The 24414-nt window shown below is 31.1% G+C and overlaps 5 protein-coding genes across 8 annotated transcripts; 3 read left to right on the top strand and 2 right to left on the bottom strand.

The window, feature by feature from the left end:
* Positions 1 to 426: 426 nt before the first annotated feature.
* Positions 427 to 6558, top strand: LOC124949984 (armadillo repeat-containing protein 8-like). The gene is made up of 8 exons (XM_047495985.1): positions 427 to 658; positions 780 to 853; positions 1187 to 1631; positions 1705 to 2199; positions 2305 to 2596; positions 2685 to 3208; positions 3316 to 3482; positions 3626 to 6558. Exons 1-8 carry the CDS (start codon positions 632 to 634, stop codon positions 3660 to 3662), a joined length of 2061 nt encoding a protein of 686 aa, XP_047351941.1. The 5' UTR covers positions 427 to 631; the 3' UTR covers positions 3663 to 6558.
* On the bottom strand, positions 2809 to 6847 carry LOC124949986 (islet cell autoantigen 1). Of its 2 annotated transcripts, XM_047495990.1 has the most exons (7): positions 6681 to 6847; positions 6560 to 6600; positions 6207 to 6475; positions 5794 to 6136; positions 5414 to 5689; positions 4708 to 5332; positions 2809 to 4623 (listed from the first exon to the last, which is right to left on the bottom strand). In XM_047495990.1, exons 2-7 carry the CDS (start codon positions 6565 to 6567, stop codon positions 4504 to 4506), a joined length of 1641 nt encoding a protein of 546 aa, XP_047351946.1. In that variant the 5' UTR covers positions 6568 to 6600; positions 6681 to 6847; the 3' UTR covers positions 2809 to 4503. The 2 variants fall into 2 exon arrangements, with proteins under 2 accessions (XP_047351946.1, XP_047351945.1); XM_047495989.1 differs by lacking the exon at positions 6560 to 6600.
* A 5047-nt stretch (positions 6848 to 11894) lies between these two features.
* LOC124949662 lies at positions 11895 to 18415 on the top strand. Its single transcript, XM_047495157.1, has 4 exons — positions 11895 to 12258; positions 17284 to 17384; positions 17484 to 17676; positions 17756 to 18415. Exons 1-4 carry the CDS (start codon positions 11974 to 11976, stop codon positions 17894 to 17896), a joined length of 720 nt encoding a protein of 239 aa, XP_047351113.1. The 5' UTR covers positions 11895 to 11973; the 3' UTR covers positions 17897 to 18415.
* Positions 18416 to 18584: 169 nt separating this feature from the next.
* On the top strand, positions 18585 to 22657 carry LOC124950256. The gene is made up of 7 exons (XM_047496716.1): positions 18585 to 19736; positions 19838 to 19999; positions 20124 to 20279; positions 20389 to 20611; positions 20779 to 20856; positions 20932 to 21228; positions 21318 to 22657. Exons 1-7 carry the CDS (start codon positions 18709 to 18711, stop codon positions 21396 to 21398), a joined length of 2025 nt encoding a protein of 674 aa, XP_047352672.1. The 5' UTR covers positions 18585 to 18708; the 3' UTR covers positions 21399 to 22657.
* On the bottom strand, positions 20696 to 24361 carry LOC124950258 (mitochondrial ornithine transporter 1). 3 transcript variants are annotated; one of them, XM_047496720.1, is made up of 6 exons: positions 23708 to 24019; positions 23175 to 23411; positions 22938 to 23101; positions 22796 to 22844; positions 22572 to 22711; positions 20696 to 22475 (listed from the first exon to the last, which is right to left on the bottom strand). In XM_047496720.1, the coding sequence occupies exons 1-6, from the start codon at positions 23790 to 23792 to the stop codon at positions 22296 to 22298; spliced, it is 855 nt and encodes a 284-aa protein (XP_047352676.1). In that variant the 5' UTR covers positions 23793 to 24019; the 3' UTR covers positions 20696 to 22295. The 3 variants fall into 3 exon arrangements, with proteins under 3 accessions (XP_047352676.1, XP_047352675.1, XP_047352674.1); XM_047496719.1 differs by lacking the exon at positions 23708 to 24019 and adding an exon at positions 24253 to 24361 and having other exon boundaries at positions 20700 to 22475; positions 22572 to 22844; XM_047496718.1 differs by having other exon boundaries at positions 20700 to 22475; positions 22572 to 22844; positions 23708 to 24005.
* Between the last annotated feature and the right edge of the window lie 53 nt (positions 24362 to 24414).

Below are 24414 nucleotides of genomic sequence, written 5' to 3'. Positions count from 1 at the left end.
CTCGTGTCAATAAAAATTGCAAATTCTAAGAGAGGATAAAAGTACAATTCGGTACTTTAAAACGTCAGATTTGCCATTGCATTTCGATAGGACCGCCAACTATCGATAAAATTGTGAACTGATTATAAAATCAGTCGTTATGAACGAATAGACGATATAAACCTAGGGAATATTTTTAAACAATGATTACAATTATGTAGAAATATTGTTGCATAATATTTTCCCTAAAATTCTACGAAATTTATATTTCTGTTTGATATCGAATTGGTAAAAAAATTGGACAACATTTATAAAACACAATTTTTTATCTTTGACGTGCTATCCAAACAATTTATACATTGGGTGCTATCGTTTTTATACAATGATAGCAATATTAATGCACCTATCGGCAAAGGCAAAGGAGAAAAACTTTCATTGGATCGAAATAATTCCTATAGTTGGCAAAACTGTGACAAAATTTGATACAATATCAGAACGTAGTTTATCCTCATTCCTCGGCTTGAGTGTAAAAATTCCGAATATTCACGTAATAAGGAAACTGGCATCGATTGTTCCTCGTGGTGAATGATCGTACTAAGAATAATACAATAGAAGATTTAATAATACTTATGTAGAAATAAAGAGGGAAAGCATGGTTTCGGTGATGCAGCCATTCATGGTGAGTTGACGAGATTAGATTTAAGTTTGCACCGGTTTTGCTTTTAGTTTCGGTATTAATATCGTCTAAGTATAGTTAATGACAGTGAATTAAAAAAATTACTTTTTTATTATATCCATAGGATGTTGAAAGTTCAAGGAGCTACATCGATGAGCTGTATTCGCCGGATCCTCATAAATGTTTACAAGCAATTATGTGAGTGAGCGTGAGACTTAACCTCTAATTCCGATTATGCACAAATATCATTTTTAGAAGATATGTACCAACGTTAGTCACTAAGAAGTCATGAATTAGTTGTTAATTATATAAGTGATTTATATAAAATTTTATTATTTAAATAAATCGTAAATATTTTTATTTCGAATTAAGTACTATTATTGTTGTGATGAAAATAAACTTCACATATTTGTTTAATATATGTCTCAATTATCTATATGATACTTGCATATAATATATATATATATATATATATATATATACAATCCTTTATATATAGAAACTGAAATAATACTGGATTTTTTATTTTAGATGCCTTAAAAATTCTGTAATTGGAAGCAATAGACAAAAAGGTTCAGTGATAGCACAAGGTGTAGTACCTCGATTATTACAATTACTTGGTAATACATCTGGTCCACTCTCAGAGCGTATACAGCTAGAATCAGCTGTAACATTAGGTTCTTTGGCTAAGGGTACTGATCAACATGTCTTAGCTCTCATTGATCTGGGTGTGGTACCATTACTTCTTCAAGTTTTGCTTTCTATGCCTATCTCTGATGCAGAAGGAAAAGGAAAAATTTTAGATTTATTAAATGAAGCATGCTTGCGTTGCTTACGTACAGTGTTCCAACACACCGCAGCACCTGTTCATTCTATATACCAGGATCCTGCTTTGGTGCCACGTTTATTATCATTAGCAAGCAGATCTGTTACTTGTCAAGTTTGTGTAGCAACCATCTTAACAACGGCATGTAAGGTATGAATACATGATGTGTTTGAGCTCTTAATTTTTCTATAAATAAAAAGAAATTAATTTTTTTTATTGCTAGACTGCGGAGGAACAAAATGCCCTTTCTAAAGGAGGAGCGGTTGAAACATTAGCAATGCAACTCGATTCGCCATTAGCTGATGTACAATTGCCTGCATTGGCTTGTCTTGCAAATATGTGCTATCAAAATCATATGGTGTCTGCTATGGTTGCTGCAGCAACAACAAGTAATACTCTTAGAGGTAAACTTGTGCCCGTAGCGTTAGGACAATTGATGGGACGTGAGAGAAGTTCATTAGTCCAACTGGAAGCTGCAAGATGTATAGCATATATGCATAGAGCTGGTGCATTACCGTCTACAGATCCGAGAGTCGTATATCGTGCTTTACCTTGTCTTGTGAGACTTTGTCATAGAGATCGACCACCACGAGAAAGAATAGCCGCAGCAGAGACATTAGCTTATCTTACAGAAGTTGATACTGATTTGCAACGTTTAGCTTCTATTAGTAATCACCTTATTCCAACATTAGCCGAATTATTGAGACCACATTCACAGGTGGAGTTTAAATATTTTGTTAATATCAGTATTCAAAAATTTATGAATTCAGTTACTTTATTTAAGGATATTATACAAAATTTATTTTATTTTTTTTATTTATAGGTACAAGATGCGACATTAACACAAGATATGCGCCAAGCTGCATTTAGAGCTTTTGCTTCTCTTGGTGCTAATGATGAAGACATTCGAAAGCGCATCATTGAAACAGAAAGTTTAATGGAACAAGTTGTTTCTGGTTTACAAGATCCTGGTGGTCCTCGAGTTCGTTTAGCTGCAGTTAGATGTTTACATTCTCTTTCTAGAAGTGTACAACAGCTTCGTACAACGTTTCAAGATCATGCAGTTTGGAGGCCCCTTATGCAATTACTTCATGGTGCAGATAAAGGGTTGGAAGGTATCATATTATTGTTGGTAATGGTAAATAAATATACAATAGATACAATTTACTGATCCAATATGATTTTGTTATCATTTCTTCATAGGTAGAACAGAAAGTGAAGATGATTTATTGACCGTTGCCTCAAGCACTTTGTGTAATTTATTATTAGAATTCAGTCCAAGTAAAGAACCAATTCTTGAATCTGGTGGAGTAGAACTATTGTGTTCTCTTACCAAACGACCTGATCCAGCATTACGACTAAATGGCATTTGGGCTTTAATGAATGTTGCTTTTCAAGCGGAACAACGTGTTAAGTCACAAATATTATCTTGCTTAGGCACTGACCAAATCTTTCGTCTTTTGGCTGATCCAGAATTAGCAGTTTTAATGAAGACCCTTGGTTTGTTACGAAATTTGCTTTCTACAAAAGCACACATAGATCGTATAATGGGTGAACATGCAGCTCATTTTATGCAAGCAGTTATATTAGTATTAGAAGATCCAGAACACCCAGCGGATGTAAAGGAACAAGCTCTCTGTATTTTGGCAAATGTAGCCGATGGTGATCGCGCCAGAGACCATATTATGGCTAATGAGGATGTTTTAAAGAAGCTAATGGATTATATGGTAAACGACATTAGTCGTTTTGTGGACACACACATATATATATATATATATATATATATATATATATTACCAAATTTTCTATTATGTATTTCATTGTTATATCGTAGATGCATAGCAATGTGAAGCTACAAGTTGCAGCAATTTTTTGCGTATGCAATTTAGTGTGGAGAGAAGAACCTGGAGCAGCACAACGTCAAGCACGTTTAAAAGAATTAGGCCTTTATCGTATTCTTCAACAATTACGTCACACGAAAGATTCTCAACTATTTGATAAGTATGTTGCTATTTATTTTTCTTTTTTTCTATATTAAAAATCATTACACACGTATATAAAAACAGAACATGCAATATATGTATATATATATATGTGTATATATATATATATATACACACACATTATTATCATTTTTATTCCAGAGTAAAAACTGCCATGGCACAATTCTACGATGCATGAACATTGATCATGTTAATGACGAAGGTTAGATTTTAAATTTGTGAATTTTTTATTTGAATGATATTATTTGATGTAGAATTAATACTGTGATCTTGTGCTTTTGTTAATACATAAGCATCTTAAACCTACTGAAATAAGGTGAAAATAATATTTCTAAGCCTGAGCTTGTAGCTTATTTACATTATATTTATTTTATTTAAAGAAAAAGAATTATCTTAAAGAATAATCTAAGAATGAACATATACCTTACGTATATAGGAGAGAGGGTATGAATGCTGCTTGGTACCTTCTGAGTACCTTATAAACAGAAGTTTTTAATTCGAGTTCTCGATTGCAATAAGAAAAATCAAACATTTAGAAACATTACAAATACAAGAGAATATGAGAGTGCTTATATACATTCGATGTTTCAGTGCATCTTCTGGCAAATTGTACTATAATCTTTACATAGTAATCAAATAATACATTTTATTATCGTGAGAACAAAATTTTTTTTCATATATTTTAAATAAATATTTGACTGGTAGATCTTAATACATGTTTGGAGCTTGTATTATCTTTGGTAGAGAGCTTGTATGAAAAATTTATGAAATGGAAATATATCTCTTTATCATGGTTATGTTAAAACCATATTCTTAAAATATATAAATTTAATTATATTTTTAATTATTTTGAATAGCTTAAATGCAGGTATATATTTATGCAATCACTTAATGTTGATAACAGATGAACATTTCATCAACACTCAGTATGCATAATGAAAAATAAAGGATCATTCTTTGTCCTGTTTATCAGATGCAACTAATCATGTTGTGACAATGCCATATCGACGTCATAAAAGTTACACAGGTGCATCCCCATCACTACCTAAGCTTTCCATTGGATTATTAGCTAGTGGATCGAGTTCTGCAAATAAATCTAACCATGAATTACCTTTGCCCTTTCCAATCCTATTTTTTTTCTGCAAGAAATACATGTACCATTAATCAAATGTCATATATGTAAACATGGAAAGTACTTTGGGTATCTTAATGTAAAAAATGACCTTATCATCTGTATTTGTAAGTTGCATATCCTTTTGTCCAACACCAAGTGTTGCATCACCTAAACTTTGTTTTAATATATTTGGTGGCAAAAAGGTATCATTTAATATAGCATCCCACTCATTTGAGTTACTACATTCATCTTTGTCATTGATAATATCACTTAAAAGTGCAGAATTTTCTGAAGTCAATAATTGTAGTGGTTGACTACTTTGGCTTTCTGATACTGTAGAAGAGAGATCTGTTAAGTTAAAACCTGTATCGCATATATCAAATACATCCATTGCCAAATCCAGTTCTGACAAACTTTTATCTATATCTAAATGAGTTTTCATATTTATTTTGTCTATTTTTTGTTTGTTATCATTTATAGATTTATTTATTTCAAGATTCAGATCTCCAAAAAATTGATCGAGCTCTTTGTTATGTTCGCTATTAAGATGTTCTACCATTCCATTTTTGGTTGAACTTGGACTAGTATTTAAATCTTTTGACTCCAATATATCTTTTGGGTCAGATTCGATATCTAAGAGTTTCTCATTTTGTTTGTCTATACATTCTGTAATTGGTTTTACCTCTTCAGCTTCCTCAACATTATCATGATAATCCGTTTCAAAAAATAATAATCTGAAATAAAAAGGATAGGTATTTCATTAGTAAAAAAAGTTCTTATATTACAAATAATCATATTTAAAAATTTTAACTTACTTATCCTTATTGTCAGGATCATCATCTCCCCCGGTTTCCTGCGCCAATTTAGAAGAGGTTTCTGCAAGTTCTCTTACAACCATAAAATCGTATCTTTGATAGCCTTTGAAGCTATTCGCTATTGTAGAATAAGCTTGTGCAGATTTTTTAGTAAAATTAAGCAGAGTACTTTGATATAAAACTAAAGCATGGCTAAACATATTACATCTGGCTGCAGCTAATAAATCTACTTTCTGTAGGCAGTCCAAAGCCAAGTTATCAAACGCCAGTTTCCCTCTATATTTTAAATAAAGAAATATATGTGGTAATCTATATTATAGATAGGATGGTTCATATTACTTCCAAACAAAGTATTATTAATTATAGATAAAAAGACTTACTGTCTGACACGTGTTTGAACCTTTCGAAATCTCTCCAATTGTTTAGAGGTATCCGGATCCAATTCTTGAGAAATATTTTTCATCCATGATAATGCAGCACGATATTCTGTCCGTGCTTTTTCCATTGACTGAACATTTTGCAAGGTATCTTCGATAGCTCTTTGCCTAAATGTTTCAACCTCTTGATATAACCTTCCCAATGGTACTCTTAGCGCAAGTCTTTGTTGTCCAGAATAAGACAATGATTTTCCAACAGCTAACATCATTTTGCCAGCTCTTGTTTTATCTTGTTTACCAGCTTCTTTTAGAAAACGACCCATAGTATTTTCTTCTTGCGCAAGATCTAATTATCAGAGATACGATAGTTATAAATATTATTGTCTTATCACTATTCGATTTAGGATCACACTTACTGCATAATCTTTCTTGATATTTATCAATAACTCTTTGCAAATAGGAACAGGATTCTTGAATACTACGAAATAATTCAAGTTTGGCATCCAATTCTGCATCCGAAGCAACTATGCAGTCATCTTCTTTTTTTCCTAATTTACGAGATAAGGCTTGTTTTGTTACCCAATATTGATGTTGCATCTTAATAATCGGAGAATCATTTTGTGCATTTGACTTCTGTATCCAACGATCAAATGAATTTCCCGATATTCCTGAATTGTTTCTGTCACTTTTAACATAGAACAATTTTTTATTTTATTTGATGTAATAGAAAATAATTTGATTAAAAAAATTGAGTATGTATCATATTTACATAAGCATTTCCAATGGCTTTATTCATTTACTGATATAGATCTAATCAAACCAAAAGAAATGAAAATAGAACGATTTTATAAGCTTTTTCTCTATCTGTAGGTATTACTTAAAAAACTTACTACGTATTCATGACGATTACTGTTCATTCGTTTTATATTGATTGGTATGACGAAAAACGATACATTCGATCAAGGCATTAATGTATTTACAAGTTTAATGCTAGTTTGACGTTTCAAGCGTACGCCATGTTACTGCTGTTTTCACAATCATGGCTACGTTCGCTTAGAATAGTAAAAGGCTTATGTACATGTAGACGACATTTCATATTTGAAAAATTCGAGAAATTGGATTTTTTATTACGTCCATCTGTTATTATACGAATGGTATATAAAGTTTACGATAAAATAAAGATAAGTGGTGTCAGTTATATTTAGTTATTTTGAACGATTCATTTTATTTCGTACATGTAAATATAACTTTCAGTGAATATTTGCTATGACAATAGATAGTATACATAGTATTCACATTTCCTCTTCGTTTTGTCATATAGATAAATTCGTTTTTCAAAAATTTTCTTTTTTTTTTTTCTGGTAGATTTTCTTAGCAAATAAATAAATTTTATTAACATTTTATTTGCAAATAAAAATTAATTTTTTCAACATACTGCCACACACTTGAAATACATTCAGATATATTAATTGTCTAAAAATGCTGAGTAAGTGATAATACTGATAAAAAAGAAATTGTCTAAATTTGATAATCTATATTATTATAGAGATCTCTGATACAGAAATGAGTAGCATAATTTACCATGTCATATGATTGTTTCAAAAAGAGTACGATAAAGGAACGTAAGAGCGCACTACTGTACAATGATATGACGACCCCTTATGGTAAGCAAAATTCTTACATTCGTGCATAATGCAACAGACGGTAAAAAAGATGTAGACAATAAAATTGCGTAACATTTGAAACTATAACGCAAAGATTAGTAAGAAAAGCATAAATGAACGTTATAAGATTATATACGAACGAGATAAGATACCTTGCGTCTAATGCGTGAAAACGCGGACAATACGTTTGAGGTTGTAAATGACGATCATAATCGATGAATGTAGCGTAAAGGAAAACGATAATGGCGCAGACATTTGGCGACAATTCTGTAAGGATCCTGCTTCATTTATAGTCGTCTTTTATGGTCATTTCTCACAAGAGATATTAATGTTTTAGATTGCCGTAAGCATATTTCAAAATAATTAGGGAAAAATGATGTAAAAGAAGTACATACGTGTGGAACAAACGAAGCAAAATCAGATCTTCTAATAACAAAAAGAATTTTAAAAGCGAACGATGGTGATAAAGAGATTTTAAAAAATCCTCACTTAGCTCGTAATCGCGTTCGTGTTCGTGAAAAAAGGGAAGTTCACATAAGCGCGAAAGAAAATATTCGCTTCTTTGTAAAAATTGAGAAATTCGAAACAAATTTTAGAAAATTTCGGAAGGAATGGTAGAAAAATAAAAAGGATACGTGACAGTTCGAGTTTAAAGCTGCAGGCGAATGGTTTGTTTTATTTCAAATTTATCTTTTTAAACTTTTCACGTAACACTCACGCTTTAGTCCCTTCAAGGAAAAGGAAAATTTGCGCCGATAAGCCTAAAATATAAATTATATAGAGTAAAAAAAGAGAAGGTTACGTTTAATTACCGACTAGAAACCAATCGGTGATTTCGAGTTTAGGATGAGCTGCTTCTTTAAGTATTCGTTTCGTGTCTGTTAACTTGGTCATTGTAAATCATATAATACCATTGCCGCTGAGAAGATCGGTAATAACACTTAGTCGCGAGTCATATGAAGAATTATCACGCAAATGATAGGTAAAGAGTTAACGAGTCAAATAGTAAGCATAATGTTATGAGCAAAAGGACATTTCACTGTAATTTTAAAGCTTCCAACTACCGTTAAGAATAATCGAGATCACCGATGCGGTTCTATAGTCATCTTCGGAGTACATAATATTTTATAACAATTGCGGACTCTTGATATATCCCTTCCGCTTATCCGGCCCTCCGAAATCTACTATTTAGGGCTAACGATCTCACAATGGAGGCACGAATTTAGGGTTAATAAGAAAATCGAATCCTTCCGACCAACAATGCCAAGGTAAAATATCAGAGATTGTAAAATATGGCTTGCAAAACACGATGCCTATACTCGTCCGATCGAAACAATGTATCAGTGAATCTGATATTTCTGAGCCCGAATGCACATAATTAGAACACGAATGTATATCTGGTTAGCCTTCTCGCAGGCGCCAGCAACCTACGCACATCCTACAACTTGTCCTATATTTTCCAAGCCCTCATAAACGTATAAGTGAAATTTTATGAAAGAAAAGTCTCGATGTTTATTGACATACGAATAGTTTTATTTATTTCTTTGATTTATCTCTGATACTATATAAATGTCGAATGAAAAACAATAGATATTAGGATATAAAGATCGGCGCGTGTAATTACGCAATTCAATTACCACGACGAAGTAGTAAAGTATAAGTATAGCAAAGGATAATGTGAATTCGCTAGAGAAACAGACTCTGCGGTCGCTGTATCGTTTCCATAATCTGCAATCTTCAAACTGTACAAGTCTTCTATTTATGTAGATTTCTCGCTTGTTACATAAGCGAAGTCAATTAAATGATCCTGTATTACATTTAGGAAGCGTTAGTAATGAGTTAGACGCGAAATGATACAGATTGAAAATTAATTATAACAGTAGTTCTTTTTCAATGACTTTCTTTCATTTTAATTTTTGAGTTTGATCTTCGAAGCAGTATCAATATCTTTGATAAATAGTTCGACTTGGATTCTACTGAGATGTGAAATAAAAGAAATCTTTCCTGAATTCATCTCGAATGACGAAGAATAACACTTAAAAGGGTTAAAAAATTCCTCTTATAATTTCTATTACGTATCTTTGTCGTAGCTGTCGGTATAGCGAGGATAGGATACACGAGAGTAGCGGTGATAAATACTGAATTACGCAGATCCTTTTGGTACGAAGGCGCCAATAGGTCTAGCTCCTGTTTCTTCCTAGAACCCACCTCGGCATTTACTTCTCCCTTTTGTCTCTTTTATTTTTCCTATTCGTCTCTTTCAATCCAATCGGGATGCTGAATTAATTGCCTCACTGCTTATATTAAAAAAAAGATAATTTTCTATCGTCCACTGATATCTCGTTAGATTCTCATTCGAAAAGAATATACTCATATGCTAATGCAAATAGAAAATATGGTAAATAAATGTATTGCAGATCGTACGATTTAGAGAAGTCATTCTCGACGTAAATCATCACGATAAAAATCGTCCAACGTTAAGGAAAGATACAAAAGCCACACAAAAGAAGCTCGTGTCGTCTAACGAATATTTGTCAAGTCTTGCTTGTTGCTTTTAATGAGCATATTCCACGTCATCGCGACGAGTTAATTGTTTCTTAAAATAATAGCTCGAATGCACGATCAACGGTATCATCGTCTTTAACTTTTCTAATAGCGGAGCTTGCTAGAATTTTCATTTTTCGTTTTCTTTTTTTTTTTCGAGAATGAACTACTTTTCTTATTTTTTCTCTAAATAACACATGGTTTCACTTTCATTAATTTCTCGAAGCAAACTTTTATTTCATTTTTGTTTCTTTATCTTTCTGTTTTTCTACGTGGATACGTACATATAGTTACGATGTATACGTTCGTGTCTTCATTTATTACGGCTCTCGGAAAAATGACGAGCTGTATTAAAGCATCCATTGCTTTAGAGACAACTATCTTCTATTCCGTGTGCTTTACGCGATGCGAAAGGAAAATTAAAATATTCGAAGGAGCCTTCGTTGTAGACATAAAAATAACCATTGTGTATCTTCTTCCGTGGTACTGATATATCAAATATATATATATATATATATATATATATATATATATCAAATATATATATACATACATATATATATATATAACTATAAATATAAATTGCGAAGTTCGTTTTAAAATTAAGATCTTCGGAAGGCACCAGTTCTAGACTCTTGATTTCTTTCAAACATTTCGAATGCGTCTACCCACGTAAATTCATCGAGCGTACGTAATCGTAACTCGAACTCCGAGACTTCATCGAATGTTTTTTTAATAAAAAAATAAATTAAAATAAATGTACGCTTTTGCGAACTTATTGTTAATAATTAATTAATAAAGCTTACTTTACGAAAAGAGAGAGTGGAGGAGTGTAGATAAATACATATAGATGTGTAGATAAATTAAAGAAAGCGAAGTTTTTTTAAGGATAAAAAAAAATGCAAGTCAATTTCATGTCGTACGATTCGTTGGCTTGCGTCAGTTCCTGTCATTGATATTTTCATTGTGTAGAAGCTTTTCTACAACCGGAGCCACAAATATCGTGGCGTCATTCATGAAAGTTCATTCATAAGCACATTTAAGAAACGTCGATGCTCGATGTCGAGACGCGGAGTCTGCCGGCTATATTTTTTCTCTTTCCTTTCTTTCTCTTTCTCTCTCTCCCTCTCTCTCTCTCTCTCTCTCTCTCTCTCTCTCTCTCTTTGTCTCTCTCCCTCTTCTGGCATCGTCCGTGGTTTCGTTAGATTTTCTGTAATATCATCGTGAATTTACTTTAGGAATAAACAATAAGTTAATCCAATATCTTTTTAGTCAATCATGCAATAGACTGAAATAATAAATAAAAGACATTTTATCAAACATTTCAATTACAAAATGTTCTTGTAAATAAACATACCGACGCGTAACAAAGAGATAGTCGAATTAATGTAATTGTTAATCAATAGTTATATTTATTGCTTCTGGTTTAGAATTTGGACCAGCTAATGGGTCAGCTGCTGGATGGATTAGCTGTAGCTTCGATGCTCATTCCGAAGAATCCTAAAAATGCGCGACGAAAGCGATGAATAGAATTAAGATTATGTTCTTCTTGATTAAATGTTTTTGTATATTTAACGACAAGCAAAATACTTTCTTGCTACTCCTTATATTTGCAGAGCCTTATATGCCTGTCAATATCTACTACTATCGTGATCAAATATGTCATGACGTTTAAATTACTAATATCTTAACGAAAAACGTGAAGTATTATTCCTTTTATTACGAATAAATATAGAAATATAGCTCATGAAACATGTGATAATTTCGTAATAAAATTAGATATATAGAATCGGGTGGAGACTAAGCTCGATGACGTAATAAGAATTGCGTACGCCCTGTAAGGAAAAGGAGAAACGCGAGGATGACGATGACGACTACGGTGGTGGTTTGTGGTGTTGGTGGTGGTGACGGTGGTGGTGGTGGTGGTGGTGCAAGCATCGACAATGGTGGATAGAATTGTAGGAGAAATCTCTTGATGGTACGGAAGAAGAACCAAGAAGGGGGTGAGAGCTTCGCGCTCGGTATAAATGTAGCCCGCGCAAGCTCGACCAATCACTCGCCCTCTAACCTCCAAACTCCACGCTACCAACATCCCCCTCCTTATTTATTCAGTGAACGGCAACCCGCCACCTTCGACAGAAACTCGTGCCTCGTGAAAACCTCGTGGTGGTTGCTTCTTCTTACTAAGAGAATCCTCAGAATAAGAAGATCTGCCACAAGATATTTGACTTTGAAGATTTCCAACGCAAAAATGTCGACGGTGAGGATTAAAATTTAACTCTCCGCTTGTTTCTATTCCTCTTCTTTCATTTTATTTCTCGATCATTAGTTCATCATAAAAGTGACTCCGTTTCTTTCTTTCTTTCTTTCTTCTTTCGTCTCTTTTATGTCAGTGCGTTTTGTATTTTATGTTTAAGAAGATTATTAAAGAGTTTCTTTAATTTTAAGTCTCATATCGAAAAGTGATATGCAGGAGAAAGTGACGATCTTACTTTTCCTTTTTTTTCTTTTTCCTTTTTTAAGAACAGTCTGGAATGTATACTTCCATCTTTTTTCACTTTAAAGTGAATTAAAGTAATTCTTTCTTCGTTCGAGTTGCGATATCGAAAATTGAATCGTAAAACGACGAATCGTGGTGTTTACATGTATTCTTTCAAAAAACAAAATAATCTTTTCGATGCCGAGAAAACGAGAGCAGATTGAAATTCGTTAAACAACTTTCTCAACGACTATTAGTTTATAGATCATTACGCCTCGAGCAGGAAGTTAGATTCGGACGCAATCCTTTATAACCCTTCGTTTCGTATATGTCGAAAAAGCAATCGAAAACGCAAACGTATTAGCTACGTCTAACCGCTCGTAAAATTCACTTCGGAAAATGTGCTACGAAAATTTTTTAAGCTTTCGCTCGTTCATTTCCTCGTATACAGGTCGATGACGAATCATATTAAAATCTGTAAAAAGTATCTACATGCCAAAAATATAATTAGAATGTTATTTAAGAGTTCGAAACATAGTACTCGCGAATAAATTTCATTCAACGTAGGTACTTAAACGTTAGAATAAAAAACTTTGCACTTTTAACAAACTTTTGATGCAAAATCCTCTCTATTATTCATGATTACCACTATACAAAGAGAAAATTCGAACAAGTATGTACATAGATAGATAGCTACATCCAAGATGCTTCGTCTACTTGTGCGGTTGCCAAGTAAACTTTGCTCTTCCGAAAATATAGAAAAACTGAAGAGTTTTTCATTTTCCTGCGTCCGATCGTACGTTATTACGTATTTGCGAATTTACGAAAATTGGATTAACTTTCATTTTGCGAGTTTAATCTATTCAAAATTGATCCGAAATAATTTTATCAGGATTTGTTACAGAAATATCTATTTAGGCATCTAATAAATGTTTTATCCTCTTTAAACTTGTATTTAAATGCAACGATAATTTATTTGTAATTATGCTGTGTAATATGATCAACCGAGGAGAAAACTTGTAAACGATAAACCGCGATGAAAGCACGAGGAATAGAGTAAACGGTGGAAGAATAAAAAAAGCAATTTGGTAAAAAGGATTCGTGATTTAAGAAGACTCTCGTGGATCAAGCTAATGAATTAGGATATTAGACGAGATTAGACGAAAACGAGGCTAAATGCTTGACGTGAGGTAAAGAATCGGAGATTCTAAGCGTAAAGATCGGAGCGGTCCACGACCTCGTCGATTGATCTTGATAGAATCGAAAAATAAGTGCCTTAGAATTTTGTGCGAAAGCAAAGAAAAGATTCGATGGCGACAGAGGGACGCCCGAAGAAGGAGGAATCTTTTTATATGCCACGAGACAGAGAGTCGCCGCTACGTCCTACATCCGCGATAGAGAAACTGCGTTACGTTACGTTTCTATCTCTATCTCTATCTCTATTGTTATTACTGTCTCTCTCTCTCTCTCTCTCTCTCTCTCTCTCTTTCTCTCTCTTCCTCTTTTTCTCTTTCTTCTCCTTTCGCCATATCGAAGAATATCGGGTAAAACCCAAACCTATCATCCTTTTTGTTAGATCGTTAATTCGTTATCAATCCAAATGATGAAATCTTTTTATGGATTTTCTTATGGAATAAGAATACTCGTGTAGATTTCGTCAAGCGTGACGACAGCAGTTCCTAAAATCAAAATCATTGTTTTATCTTTTGTTTCGCCTAAAGGAAGTCCGGTAATACAAGAATCTCGGAAATGGTGGACAGGGTTAACGTTGAAGATATCTATTGTAGGAGCTTTAACCGGATATCACGAGTCAGTGGGGATAGAAACGTTTTTGCGAAAAATCAATTAAAATTTCCCTTCTATTGTCTCTCTTTTCGCTTTCTAATCGTTTAACCATCTCTCATCTTACAATCTATTTGATATCTTTTTTCACTACTTCTCCGATTTCGGAAAAACCTTCGCGCTTGGGTAAACGTCGCGTCATTCCTTCTTTGGCTAGACCACTATCGATTGCGAAAATGTTCGATGATCTATTTTAATAGATTTCGGCTTTGTGAACATAGTTTATCATCTTTCTCTACAAACATCAGCTAAAAGTTTCGATTAAGAGTTTATTATGGCTTTGTAAATTGATATTAAAGTCTTCATCATAAAGTCCATTGCAAGAATTTCATCGTCGCTTCTCCAATTCATTTTCGCGAAATACAAATAGACGATTAACTAATAAAATATGAAATCTATCTAATCAAAGTACGAACATTTCGACCGATCAACGGAACTTATCGTGTACCGCGAATTGAGCGCATTTCGTGCTCAAAGATTTATTGATTAATCTTGTTAATAACGTGACCCCATAGTGTTACTTTATACAGGGCTTGTACGTCGCCGCATAATTAGATCGTAAATCGTCATCCTGACACCTTACGCACATTGCTTGACATAAAAATCTAAAGAGAGAAGAGAGAGAAAGTGAATTGCTAATGATCATGACTAATGATCTCAACGCTATGTTACTAATGTTACGGAGCAGTCGTACGATGCTTCAAAAAATGTAAATATTTCGTAACCAAGAAAGAACGCGTTATACTCGGTATGTTCCTCAATATTCCGGGGCATAAGATTTATTTTTCATTAAGCATATTGTTACCGATATCAACGCTAATGTCCGAAATGTTTATAAATAAACTTGTATTTATAAGCAAAATATTTTTACGTGATATTTTTCAAAAGAACAAACGTTTTTTATACAATTTCATAAATCCATCAATTTACTCTCCATTTACTATGACTTTCGAAAAACTTCGATATCGTTTTCGTTGAATCAATACAAAAGCTCGCTTAGAAATATTTCGGTATATTGATGCAAATAACCATTAATTTGCTTTTTAATAAACGTTCACATCGATGATCGTTCATAAATAATTGTGCAAATCGTCAAAATACATCCTTCTATGAAAAGGAGACGCTGCAATTGTTGCGGCTACCACCGACCTTTTTCGAGCTATACCACCAATCCATTTGTATAATTTCCGCAATTTCGATTGCCGCTAATTAACTAAATTCAGTCAGCTGCGACGTCGCGTAAACACCTACTCTCTCTCTCTCTCTCTCTCTCTCTCTCTAACATGTACGTGTGTGTGGGTCTTTTGATAAAATTTCAATCGACGTGCGAATCCATGGCTGAGGCAAACTAATGATCCGCAATAAAATCCTTAGAAAATTTTATCCAAATGAACTTACATTAAATCTTATTTTAAATCGTCATTCAGGTAAAATTGATTAATTTCATAAAAATGGACTTTATTGATTTAACGATACGAGAACGTATGATTAATACGAATGCATTAATATCTTCAAAATCTCTCTCTTTCTCTCTCTCTCTCTCTCTCTCTCTCTCTCTCTCTCTTTCTCTCAACGTTATTATATATAAATATATGTGCGATTTTGTTTGAATATTCCAACTTTATTAAATGCGGTATAAAATGAAAAGGGAAAAACGATCGATGCCGAAGCAAAATTTCTTTTATGATCTCACTATATTCTTTTACCCCTCTGCGAGTAAGTAATCTTTGGGGAGGTAACAATTTGGTATATTCGTATTTGCTTACCGCTTATTGCTACTTATTAAGTGATAAAAATCGACGCGATTATCCTTCGAAGAAAAATATCTACTATCGAATATCGTATAATCGATTAAATTTTTATGTGTTCCCTCGTGAGAAATGAGATCGTTTGGAAGGTTTTAAGTATTCGAAAATCCAGGCGCGAAATTCAAATACAAAGAATATGATGAAAGAAATAAGTATTCTTGTAGGTAGATATTCGTACTTATTGTAGGACAAATAACGATAAACAAGGATAAGGGCCGAGGACAAGAAAGCTATCGGTCGCATATTCGAAAAACGCATCACGCGATACTCTTTTATGAGGTGTACACTACGTGATCAGTACGTCAATCCTTTGGATAGTTATTTACAATTAGTTGCCATCCTACTTTGAGGAGTAAAGAGGAAAATTTTAATGTCTTCTTATAATAATTCGAGTATCGGATAAAATAACGTAAATAGAATCATTGTAAAATATATAGGGACATCGATCTCCTCGAATCAGTATCCGATATAACAAATAAAGATTATTCATTTCGACGATCTTCGGACATATGTTCCTCATTTCTTTGTCTTTTCGTTCGTTTTTTTATTCCGAATATGGTGTGTGTCTGTGTGTGTGTGTGTGTGTGCGTGCGTGCATGCGTGCTTATCATGTGTTGAGACTTCACCGCTGTAACTCGAACAAATATTGTAGAAAAAATATGAGAAATTGTGTGGTGGACACTCGATAGAAACATCTTCTTCTATCGTAAGATCCTATTATTTTCAAGAGAAATGTTGGACAACATATATCCAGTTATAGGAGCAAATTATTTTCTTTTTCTTTTATACTTTTTCTCTTATGTGAAGGAAACAACACTGTTTTTCGTCAATTCCCGTCGTACTCGTTACTGAAACTAACAAGAGAAACTATATTTGAAGCGACCGCAGAGATTTCTTTGTTTTAAATTGACGCATGTCCTAGAAAAGATAAAAATATCGGACGCTTGTTTTTTCTTATATCAATACGATTCTTAATTTCACTAATTATAACATAACAAAAATATAACACACAGACACGCAAAATAAACATGTATAGAGTTATATAATATAAAAGTTGCTAGTATTCGTATTATAATGCTTTTGAATAAATGAATTCAAATTTATCATCCAACAAATGATAATGAATGTTTCATGAATCCAACAATGAATGTTTCAGTTTAAAAATTTCCTTCGACGATGCATCATCTTTATCCCTCTCTTCGTTTGCTGTGTTCAAGCATGGTCGGACTACAGTTGGTTCGACGACGTGGATTGCGAGTACGTACACGCATTTGTTTCTAATAATTAATATGCAATAAAAATAAGGAACTATTATATGACAATAATATAATTTAAATATTCATCGTTATTTTATAGAAAATTTCCCTATCATCCTACTTGCCGAGGTCAGATGTTGAGAAAACGAATGAATACAATTGGACTTTATAAAGAATGCGATGAATCCAAAAGGGATAGAAATTGTTTGGACGGCGAAATGAAATCACAAGAGACGAATCGACATATCGTCTCGAATCCAAGATCTAAATTTTGGAAAAGTCTTCTCGAGAGCGTAAGTTTAACTGCTAAACTTAACTTATTATTAGATGAATCTTTAGACGAAGACATTTGAATGATTCTCTTTTATTTAGGGAGTCAGCCTGGATACTATCCACGATATCTATGGTTCGGATTATGACAAACAATCAAGAAGAAGGAAGTACAACAACCTAAGAATACCGTTGATCGATGCGATCTTCCCGTCAGACCTGACCAACTCGAACGACTATTAATTTGAAGAATGGCGAAATAAATGTCATGTGTTACGCGCAAATATCTCACAAATTCTAATTTTCTATAAATGCCTTACTCTCTTGCTCATATTTCATACATTGACTTTTAATCTTATTTACGTATTGAAATCTATGTACATTTATTTCCTCATGTATATGCATATAAAAATTTTGAAATTAAAAATACGTACTGATTTTCTTGAGAAGTATATCGAAGAAGAAGAATTATTTCCTTCCGCCTTGTCTTCTCCGCTTTGCGAATATATTTTTACTATTTTTCGCTTGTGAAATAAATAAATAATGTAGAACAACAACATAGACATTGTATCATCTATATTCATTTGATATAGTCAAGGAAATAAAAATAAAAAGAAAATATAAAGAAATATATTTATTATATTCTGTAAAATGTCAAAATTTCTCTATTTTCATCTACATATGATATATGTGTGTCGAAAGTACGAATATCCTTATGTACAAATAATGAAAGTTTATTCCTCCAAGTAATAAAGATTAATGAAGTATCGTATCATTATATCATTTTCAATCTAATTACCTATATTTACTTCCCCATTTTTAATGTTGTATAAGTAAACAAAGGAAAATTCAATCAAAAACATATATATACCTATATATAGAATATAACCTGATATGCGCATGATTCTATGTTCTCCCGTTAGAAAGCACATTGTTGATAATATGTATACATATATTTCGCACGAGCCTCATGACACTGAGATAATATTGTGTTGTTATTTGAAGTTATTATAAATAAAAAAACATCCATTTTATTTTTTTTTCTACATAATTAAATGAATCAGCTATTAAATATGAATAATTTAATAAAAGCGATTATTAAAAAAGAGTTTAGAAATTGTGAACATTTAGTATTGAGGTTATCTCGCAATATTAACTATAAATCAGGAATAATAAATAATATGATAGGATCCACAATAAAATTCAATTATGTTATTAATGTTCGGACGATTAACCAATTTAATAATGAGGAAAGACAATCCATAGAACAAAACTTATATTGCAATGATGTAAATAGAAATAATAGAATTACAGAAAATCAGTATGCTCGTCAATATTTTCAAAATTGTATTTATTTTAATAAAACAATTGTGCCAGAAAGAAAATGTGAAGTAATAGTTACGGACGAAAAAGCAGAACAATTATTAAACAAAGATTGGTCGACAGTTGACATCGTCGAATTAGTTTCTGATCTCAGGATATTGTCACATAATATTATAAATAAAACTGATCATGATTTTAACGAAATAAGATACGAACGTATCTTCGAACCTTTAAAGAAAAATATTGATAATCTTTCAGGTAATTTATTAGAAGAAGTGTTAATCAATTTATTACCATTTCATAAATATTTGAAAAATACAAAAGATTTTAAAGTTTTAATTAAATCGCTTGATGTGTATTGTGAAAAACAATATAAATATTGGCCTATTGATAAAATGTTTTTAATAGCTGATACATTTTATTGTCTTAATATGTGTAAATGCAGTCATTTTATATGGAAATTATTGAGAAAAATGAATTCAAAGCTAAATAAATTAACATCGAAAAATTTAATACAACTTATGTTTTTTGTTAATATTAAACGTAAAACTCCATTAAATATGTATGAAGTAGAAGTCATTTTAGAAGAACATTTAAATGATTTTTCTATAAATGAATTGGGTATAATAGCAATGGGATTTTTTAAAAGTAAGACAAGAATAAGAAATACTACATTTTTGAAAGCGATTATAAATCGTTTAATCTGTGAAATAAACAAAGTGGATAATATCAGCCTAGCAGCTTTATTAAAATTGATACGGTAATGATTTATTGATATATATATATATATATATATTACTAAGATTTTACATATAATTAATAATAATATAATAATAAAATAATTGTATATATCATTAATAGGTACAGCATGAATTATGATGAAATGATTAACTTAAAAATGTTACTAGATAGTATTATACCAATTCTTCCAAGACTCAGTTTACAATGTTTAGCTCATATAATACATATTTATGCTAAAGCACATATATACGTGGAGTCATTACTGGATATAGTTATAACAAGGTAATTATAAATATGTATAATACAGATTAAATTGATAAGCATATGCTTTTCTTCAAAAAATTAAATCAATTAAATAAACAAACCAATTTATGAAGAGTAATAAAACTTTCATGCAATTATTTAGGATATATAATGAAATAAGGGATGCAAGATTGAAAGACATAGAAAAATTAACATATGCCTTAAATACATTCTCTGTTGACACTACACATCCTATATATGATAAAATAATTGAGGAAATTACTAGTCGTGTATCTAATGATAACTCAGAGATACTTAAGTAAGTACTTTTTAAAACTGTACTTTTTAATACTATACTTTTATCATTTCTTAAAATTTGTTTTAAATGTAGACAAGTTTTAATGTTACTTGAAATGTTACTTTTATAGGTACACATGGAGGTATGTTAATATATTACGATATTTAGCAAGTACAGGTATATATCCCCTCCATTTGATAAAAATAGCATTTGATCCATCTTATACAAACTTAAGAACTAATGAGTACATACTTGGCTGGGAATATACTATGTTAGAATATTGTCTAAAAACAGAAAAATCTGAGTATACTGGTCCATTCCTTCCAGCAGGTATTCTTCTAACTTCAACAAAGGTATGTATGTAGTTAGTATGTACTAAAAAATTTATTAATACTGTGCATATCTTATATATATATATATATATATATATATATATATATATATATAAAACTTAGAATATGTGTATAAATAAAATATATATTAATAAATTACATTTTAATAATGTTTGCATTTTTAATAGCGACAATGGGCGAAAATGGATAAGGACACTAACTCCATAGTACGCAAGATATTTAATGATGTTGTATATGTCTTGAAGGTATGCCTACACTTGTATTTCAATGAAAAAATTACTGTGTATAAATGATACTATAATACAATAATTTATTATTAGGAAATCATTGTAAATGATATAAATTTATATACTGGTAGAATATTACCTCATTTTCTACAAAATCATATTATATTTGGTCTGGATGAAAATCAGAATTTCATCTCAGCTGAATCAATTTTATCAAAAATACCTGATGTTGACATCAAGAAAATAAATGATACATTTCCAAAAAATGTAAAATGGATAGCACTTGTCATAATACATTATAAGCATATGCTTAGAGAAACTAATAAACCAACAGGTATTATAATGGCAAAACTAAGGCAATTGAAACATATTGGATACACACCTATTCTAGTAAGTTTAACATTATATTCAAGAAAATGATTACATTGATGCAAATTGTTAATTTTAATATAAAATAAAATTTGTGAATTATATTTTAGATAAGAGGTGATGAGTGGTTGAAATATACAAATATAACAGAGAAAGAGAAATATTTGAAAAATCTTATAACAAATGCATAAACTGTATTTTTTCTATTTTTATCTTATCTTTATACAAATTTAATTTCATTGAAAAATTAATGTTACATTAATAATGTTATGCTTAATACTATATTTATAATATGTGACCTATTGTTTAATATAATGTTCATTTACTATAAACTCGATCATTTCTTAGCAACTGAATTCCATGTGTTCTATTTTTATGATGTGTTCCATGTGTTTCCATATATATGAAATTCCATGTGTTCACATATATATGAAACATATAGCATATTATAAAATAAACCCTGTATCACACCATGTATTAAGAAATAATTTTTTCTAAACATAATCGTTCCTATGATTTTTAAAATTATAGAAAGTGTTCTACATTAATAAGTAGTAAAAATCTTTAAATAGAATATATTTAATTCTTTGTTATAAATAAAAAGAAAAGAAGTATATGATTTCAAGATCATGATATCTCATTTCTGCATTATTAACATTTTTAAAAATTTCAATCCAGCATTTTCTAATGATTCTACTATTTATAATAGTATTACTCTGGATCATAGATTTTCTGTAAATCACAAAACTTTCGAAATTTAATACTATACACATATTTTATATATACATAAAATTGTACTAAGTAATTATCATTAATTTTGACTAAATGTTTTCCCATAATAATTTTGATTATAAAATTGTCTAAGACACTGAAATGAAAAAAGATTTTTTTAAATCTTATATGATATGAAATATGCTACTTCAATTAAAACATTAGAGATATTTTGAGATGATCAAGTTAAGCAGTATATTCTGTATATTATTATTATTCTTCATTTGTTCTCTTTTAATATATCCTGATGTAGTAACACACACATATATATATATATATATACATACATTAACAAATAGGAATGATATAAAAGAAAGTTAATTATTAACAAATCTGTGTATTAGCTTTTTAGTATATTCATAAGTTATAAATAACGTTGCAGTCGCTGGTATTGTTCTTATTAAAGTCGGTTTTAGGCCATTATACAATGCCCCAATTCCTTCCTGTTTTATAATATCTTTCATGACTACTAAGGCAGGTGTTTTTAGATTTTGTACCTTCATAAATTATAATGTAAGATTAATAAAAAATATCAGAATTATTAAATATTGTTGGAAAAAATCATTGAATAAGTCAAAATATATATTACTGACTTGTATTCTACTTTTAACTACGTCTGCCGGAAAAATTACAAGCCAGAGAACCGTACCACCAACAGCACCAGCTACCATTGTTTTCTGCCAACCAATATCATCTCTCTTTTGATTTGGTTTTGCTAAGAGTTCTCTTGTAACTTCATATCCACCAAAAAAGAAAAAATAACCTGGCATTTCTCTGACTATGGTCGATGTTAGCCCCACAAATAAACCTCTTATACCTTGTTCTTTAAGAATATTTCTTGTCAACTCCCATGGTCCTATTCGTGCCTATATAATAATTAATATCCACATAATAATATTTTATTAACACGAAACAACATATTCTGTATATGGAAAAGTATACGGATTTCTTTTCATTACCATAACTTTGTTTGCTATATCCATTTGACTTTGCACTTCATGCATTGCTTGTAATTTACACTTTATAAGTTCCGTTGGGCATAATGTTAACGAAGAAAAGAACGCGGCAAAAAATCCAGCACATGCATTGCCTAGTGAACTAAGATCCTCGACTTTCTCTTTACCTTTATATGTATGGAATTAGAAAAAAAGATTGATTTATAATGAATAATACAGCTGTTCTGAAAAAATATTTACCTAATATCTTAGAAACAACTTTCTGACATCCACCATAAGCAGTGAATAATACTGAATTTTCAGCTACATTAGCTACAACAGCAGGCATAGTTCCTGCATATAAACCTCTTATTATTCCATCTGTTTTTACTGTTTTTACAAAGCAATTAATCATTCCTTTATATATCGATGGAAATGTTTGCATTTTTACTTTCACTGTATCCAATGGTTGACCAACATATACTAATGCTATTCCACCTATTAAAATAAAAGATTTCAATTGCAAAACTATTATCATGACTTATTTTCATTGTATTGATTGTCCAACATTGTTTTCTTTGTTTCTATTGAACATTGTTTGTCTCATTGAAAAATATCAATGAGATGATTATTTGGAAACAATTTAGGAAAATTGCAAGTCACGAGATGTCACTTTATAAATGACGATTGTACAAAATTCTTAAGCTGACATCATTTAATAGAAAGAATTAGGAAGAAAAATATAATATACGATAATGTGACTCGATATGTGAAATTTATTATTACAAATTTACCGAGTGAACCAGCGACAAAATCAATGAGTCCATCTTTTAAATTATTCATATAATCTTGTTTTTCTTCTATGGATTTAAGCGTCATTTTTAAGTTTTATGAATACTATATTTATATACGCGATAAGAATGAAAGTACAAATACGATAAACACGTGCTTGAATAACATTCGAAACTTTGACTGACATGAGCCTTCCAATCTGTGGCTTCGGTCATAAGTATAAACGCATGCGCATTACGAGATCTATGGGCTACATTAAGATCCAGCTACGGATCCAGTATATGATAACAGCGGGATTCTTAGTCTTTATCGCTAATATAAAATCTACAGTAGATAAGATCACATATAGATAAAATCCAACATTAGACTTTGCATTTGATCGAAATGAAGAATTCGTTAAATATTTTCTCTTACGTATTTCATTTATTATTTACAAAATTTGATTTTTTATAAAATGCTCTCAATTTATTCATTTTCATCGAAAAGAAAGATTTGATTACTTAGATATAAATGTTCGATTTAGGAAGAATGAATTAATCTAACATACAAAACCAATTGCATATCATTACTCCTCGTTATTGTTAAACGAAATATCTTGATAATGTTGCTAAGTTACAGAAAGACGCAAAGAGTAACACCAATGTACGGTTGCTATGGTAACGCAGAAATACCAAATAAAAAGCAATAAATCACTAAAAGCTTCTAGACA

This window comes from Vespa velutina, chromosome 6, assembly GCF_912470025.1.
Source record: "Vespa velutina chromosome 6, iVesVel2.1, whole genome shotgun sequence".
In the NCBI taxonomy this organism is placed as follows: Eukaryota; Metazoa; Arthropoda; class Insecta; order Hymenoptera; family Vespidae; genus Vespa; species Vespa velutina.
Note: the sequence above shows the minus strand (reverse complement) of the source record. Positions and strands in the feature narration are given on the sequence as shown.